Raw genomic sequence first — 6,000 nt, forward strand, 5'->3', positions numbered from 1 at the left:
TCAGGTTTAACGAGAAATAAGTGATTATACTTATTGAACTGTTTTCCGCTGAAAATTGAACATCATTATCATAACCAATTTAGCAACTTTTGTTTTTCGAAATTTGACGGATTCTAAAAACCTACATACTCTTTCGAATACGAAACACAGTTGGAAGCAGAATACCTCTGTTAGTCTACCTATGTAAAACTGTTGAAAAAGAATCGAACTTATTAAGTTCGAAATTTTCTAAGACCTCAATCAATATGAAATGATGTTCGAGGAATATGATCGAACAATGGGATGCAATGGCAATTAGGTGCCCCACCAGACAGTCAACAACAGAAAGAAGGTCCTTGGGATATGTAGAATGGACCGTTTCTTTGTTTGTCTAACCTGCGGGAGAATGGATTAAGAGGCGGCGCATTAATATGGACAGAGAAGGCTCCAGAATATACAGTAGAGAGTGTGAGGACGGTAGCAGATGGCATATAGACTGTTGAAGGAATCAAAAACGCATATTTTCACAACAAAGTGATATAACTTGAATTTGGAACCACCTGTAATACAAGAGCCTATTTTTAAACCAATTTTTCGGTTCCTGTCAAAAATATGAAAAAGTTGTCCACTGATTAATTGTTTATCATAATATCAAAAGTGTTTTGTCAGGTGACACATTCTTGATATCATATATAGGAATTTAGATAATTGAGCTCAAACTGGAAACTGTGGGGGCCCTTCTAATGGAGGTTTTACGATATTTTTTCAGAACCGGAAAAAACCAGTAAATGAGTTACCGTGAGGCCTGTATGAAAAGGGCAGAACCTTTTATTTATCCAAGGTACCTCCGGCAAGCCTTTCTATTACAGGGATCTTTTAATTAGAGGTACGCTTCTACTTTTTGGCAGTTTTTTCGGAAATTTACCAGCAAAAATGTATCAATTCTCATTCAAAATTCCTGAAAATATATAAACGTCATCAAAGTTGAGCAATGTTTTGAGCAAAAATATGCTTTTTAACAAAATTCGATGATATTTTTGAATTTTTTGGAATTATTTCCAGTGGAAACGACGGAAAATTTAATTTCAGACAACAAATTTTTGAAGAGGACCCTTCTATTACAGAGACCTTTCTATTTTTCCAAGCCACTCTTGGAGGACTCTTCTATTAGAGGGGCAGTTCTATTAAACAAGCCCTTCTCATACAGGTTTAACGGTAACTAGTACTTGGAACCACTTCTTGGAACCATAAAAATGAGAACCAGAAACATATAAAAAGTACATTATTTGGAATTTAAAAACTGAAAAAGTGAGTAGATAAGTGATCCAACAACTATCCAAAAACTTTTTTCCTGCCAACTGATAACAACTGTGAGAGTAGATGATAACAAAAAGTAAATATCGTGTATTGGCTGCTGAGGTCTCTAAGGAGGTCTCAGCAGGGATTAGCTCTTGAAATATCCGTTTTTCTTTCAATGTGTGCCATCCTATGAGGATAAGGAAACAACTTGTAAGTATAATAAAACAAAACTTTCATTTTTGATAAATAAGGCGGGAAAAGTGAATAAAAGATAAATGAAGAAAATTGGTCCAAAGTCAAAATATTGAAAGGAAATAAGGTGAGGTATTTTCAGTAATTAGAAAGGATTATATATATACAATAAGTACTTGTTTATGTTTCGGTTGTTTGGGGAGGAAAAGGGTGGCTGAAAATGCGCTTCACAAGAGCACCATTTGCATACCGATGGCGTATAAAAAAATCAAGTGAAATAACGAGATAAAAAGAAGAGAAGTGGGTAACTAAAACTATTCAAAAAATGTCTAAATCTATACATGGTTGGATGATAAGAAGATATACAAAACAAAAAAAACAAATAATCTGGGTCGGATAAAAATAAGAAGGAATGGAAGAAGAAGATGTGGGACAATCATAATAATCAGCGCATCGTTTGTTTCTTATTTCTATCAACAAAAAAACATAGTTTTCGAAACGCAAAAAATTAAGGTAATGTTCCATAAAACAGTTGTTTCTTCTAAATTAAATAAGAGAGGATGAAAGGGGAAGAGAGTTAACCGAATGAGAAACCAATCACGTATTGCATTTTTTTCCAGAAAACAGGACATAGATTTAAAGCAAAAAGGAGTGTTGATGAGAGCGAAAAGAAATTGATTAACTGTACATATTTTGGAAGTGGTGGTGGTCTTTTTTATGAAGAGATCATTCAAAATTAAACCGGTGAATTTCTGACGCTGTTATGTCTTCGACGACGATCGAGAGTTGATCGAAGCTCGTTTTTCTCTGTTTGGAGAACGTCTCGAACCAGACAACGGACTACTGATTGGCACACTTGCTCGTCGGTTTCTTCTTCGAGCTCTTCGGCTATCTCCAGCACTCTGAAATGACACGATTAACATTTGGCAAAAAAAAAACAAATTCCTACCTGGATGGTGTCACTGGAGTTCTTGGAGTCAGCGGGGATTCCGCTCTTTGTAAATTTTTCAACAATTCTTCTGGGTTGGGCCGACTGAATGCATTCCGAAGAAGTAAAGATGCCTTCCTCTCAACCTGCGATTTTTCCTCGTATTCTACATAGTTGAGCAAATCATTGATAACTGCTCGACATGTATCCTTGATCTCTTTTTGTCCTCTCCTCTGCCTTATCGTTTCTTCAGCACGTTTTCTCTCTGCTTCTCTTGACGTCGTTGGTTCTTCGCATGTATTTGTACAGTCAGGAGATGCAGCCTCCGTGTGATGATCCACAAAAATCATGGGCGCAGAAGACGGACCCGCTGGGACACTACCAGTAACCGGGATTCCGATGGCAAGTGTGGAAGGACGGATTGGATGAGGAGATGCAGTTACTTCTGGTATTGGAGACGTTGAGGCAGAAGACGTTGTAGCAACATCAAACACACTGGATGATGGAGAAACCGAGAACCGTCGAAGCTTTCTGACAACTGGAGTGGATGTTGGACTAGCTTGTGGTAAAGCAGGTAAGGATCCCCATTCAGCTAGTGCAAGAGTTGGAGGAGCTGCCGATGTTACAGTAAATGTTTTTTTAATAGTCTTCATCGAATCAGTATTGCTTGAAGCATCCAATGGTCCGGGTGTTGAACCATAAGTTGCAGTCAACATAGTAGGCGATAAGGTTGTTGCAGCAGACATTGCAGCATCCAAGGAATGAGTGGATCCGGACATTTCTCGTAACCGATCATGTATGTCATGAACAGTTTCAGCACAAGTCAGTGACGAACTCCTCACAAAACGTTGATGTCTTTCTTTCTGGCATACTTTGGATGTCGACGCAGATGCCATCAATGGCCGCTTTTCGTTGTTATTGTTTTCTTTTTTGGATTTCTCCGATTTTTCTTTATCTGCCGGAGAGTCGCTTTGATCTGCTGACGCATCAGAATCCGAAGTTTCAGGGGTGGTATCTGAAAGTTAAAAGACTTGAAATACAGAATCCCTATTTCAAAACCTTACCTCCGTCTTCATTCTCTGGTTCCTTGTCATCATTGTCCGCATCCTTATTTTCCTTCTCGGTATCCTCCGAAACATGATCCTGATCTTCAAACGTCACCGTCAGTTTTTTGAGCACATCATCCTTGTTCCGATCGCAATACGTTTGAATCTCTCGGAAGTACCGTTCGAATTCGTCCTGATATTCGCGAACCTATAGATATGCAAACACCGAGTATTACCACGTCACAAGCATGATGTCAGTTCTTTTAGAGGTGGGAAGCGTGCATGATATAAACCGAAATTTGACTAGGTACATAATCAAAAGCAGGAAACGTGCCAAAATATTGAGAAACTCAAAATCTAGATAGTGAGACCTACTACATTGAAAACTCACCTTCTCACTACTCATCCGGACACAAGTTGCATCAATATTTAGAAGAGTGATCGACGTATTCATTTTCATTGCCGAGTGAAGAGCCAATAGACCAGCAAGTGCTGAAAAGTTTTCGATTTTCATTTTGAACAGCAAAAATGATCTTACCGATTGGGTTATCTCTTATATCCACTCTCAAAAGTGCAGTGTTATCAGCAATGCACTCTGCCAGAATAATGGCACCTTCACAGTTGATTCCTGTATTCTGAAGACCCAATCGATGAAGATGTGAGTTGGAAACAAGAGCTGGTTTCAGACGAGCCACTCCTTCGACACCCAAATTATTGCTTCCAATGTTCAAAGTTTCGATTTTCGTGTTTTCCATCTGCAATAATTTCGAATAAAGTTTCTATTTTTTGAACCTTGTCAACCCACCAAAGCTTCTGCCAAACTATCCATTGAGGCTCCAGTAACATTGTTGTTCCAAAGAACCATAGCAGATAATGCACTTTTTTCAATAGATTCTCGATTTCTAAGGCCTTCACAGATGTGCCGTACTCCAGAATCTCCAATATTATTGTTTCTCAAATCTAATAGTTGCAAACAAGTATTGGAAGAAATCAACTGATAAATATGAGAACCATCCGTGGGTTGTAATCCGTTATCTCCAAGATAGAGTTCTCGAATCCCTGTGTTATATTTTAATGCACAAATCAGCACCAGTAGGTTTTTCCCAGACATTTGAGTGTTCTCCAAATGAATGCAAGTCAAGGAAGCTGACGGCTGAGCTCGAGCCAATTTACAGAGTGATGGGATAGATCGATCATTGAGATTCGTGTATCGTAGGTTTAGCATTTGAAGGGAGATTGCGTTTCGGATCGATTTGAACATTGCTGCCCATCCTCTCACATCAATTTGTTTATTGAAAGATAGATTCAAACGGACACACGAGTCGTAAAACTCGATCATTTCTCCAAGAGAGATGGCACACTGAAAATGAACATTTATTTGAAGTTTTTGATTTTAAAAAACTCACATCATCATCCAAAAATGTGTATTCAAAGTCGATGGTATTGAACTGGACGCGTTTGAATATTTCTTCCAAAGCTTCCATTTGTGCATGGGATACACGTTCTCCTTTCAAGCTCAACAACTCTTGTCGAGTATCCGGACTCTTATGGAAGTATCCAATCTGCTTTTCGACTCCTACACTTGGTGCACACTGTCTTCTCTGACATGCTTCACGATAGTATTTTAGAATTTCAGTTGGGTCAATAGATCGATTCGAATTTTCTATTGAATGGAATAAAGCGGAAGGTGCATCGTGGTATCCAGTAATCAGTCCAATATCAGCTGGGAAGGATACGGTTCTTGTGTGAGAACACTGTCGAATACGAGCGTCACTATCGGGATCATCAGCAGAACTGTTGGCTTCTTGGCATACTTTTTTTCGCACAGAAGTTGCTGAAGAGTGGGATTGCTGATGAGGAGGTGTGGCGAACATCGACGGAGACGTTGGAGGAATCGGGGATGCCGGTGAGGAAGCGGCGGTACCCGTTTCGTACAGGCCGAGAAGGTCCTGAAAGAAGAGTTGAATATAACTATGTTGTGATAGCGGGGAACGTTTTCAGTCTATTGCAAAAAAAACAACAAAAGAAAAACAGTAAAAAGAGGCTCGACGTTTTGTCTCTTTTTTTTTGCGATTCTCCTCACCTGTAGACCCGTCAAAAACTTCATCGACATATTCACTTCCAGTTTTTGTGTGAAAGAGAATTGAAATGGGTGTGATGATGTGTTTACAGACAAAAGCAGAAAAAAAAGAATTTGCGGAGAGAGATAGAGTTCTTCAGGGACCGTTGTTGGTTAGCACTGCTTCTCGGATCATCTCAGTGCCAGAAGTGAACTGCCATCTGCAAAAAAAAGTTTTAAGGATGGAGGACACTGTAGTTAAAAAGTTAATAGAACAAAAGAAATAAGAATTCAAGAGTAATCGTTAACAGTCTAAAAGAAGGTCATTCTATACCTGAACTTTGAGTCAATTTATTTTGGTTCCTGTAAAAGATAATAAAAAGTTGTCAACTGACAAAATGTTTTTGAAATTATCATAAACATTTTGGTAGTTGATCACTTTTTGCTATCTGTTACAGGAACCGAGATATATGAGCTCAAAGTGCAAATATAGGCAT

General features: G+C 38.7%; 1 protein-coding gene across 1 annotated transcript; it reads right to left on the reverse strand.

Moving 5' to 3' along the window:
• Nucleotides 1–2,206: 2,206 nt before the first annotated feature.
• On the reverse strand, nt 2,207–5,557 carry CBG23501 (the record flags this gene model as incomplete). The annotated part of the gene is made up of 8 exons (XM_002636724.1): nt 2,207–2,372; nt 2,420–3,413; nt 3,463–3,652; nt 3,836–3,936; nt 3,983–4,199; nt 4,250–4,804; nt 4,851–5,393; nt 5,528–5,557. 8 exons carry the CDS (start codon nt 5,555–5,557, stop codon nt 2,207–2,209), a joined length of 2,796 nt encoding a protein of 931 aa, XP_002636770.1.
• Between the last annotated feature and the right edge of the window lie 443 nt (nt 5,558–6,000).

Source organism: Caenorhabditis briggsae (genome assembly GCF_000004555.2).
Source record: "Caenorhabditis briggsae complete genome, chrV, whole genome shotgun sequence".
Taxonomy (NCBI): domain Eukaryota; kingdom Metazoa; phylum Nematoda; class Chromadorea; order Rhabditida; family Rhabditidae; genus Caenorhabditis; species Caenorhabditis briggsae.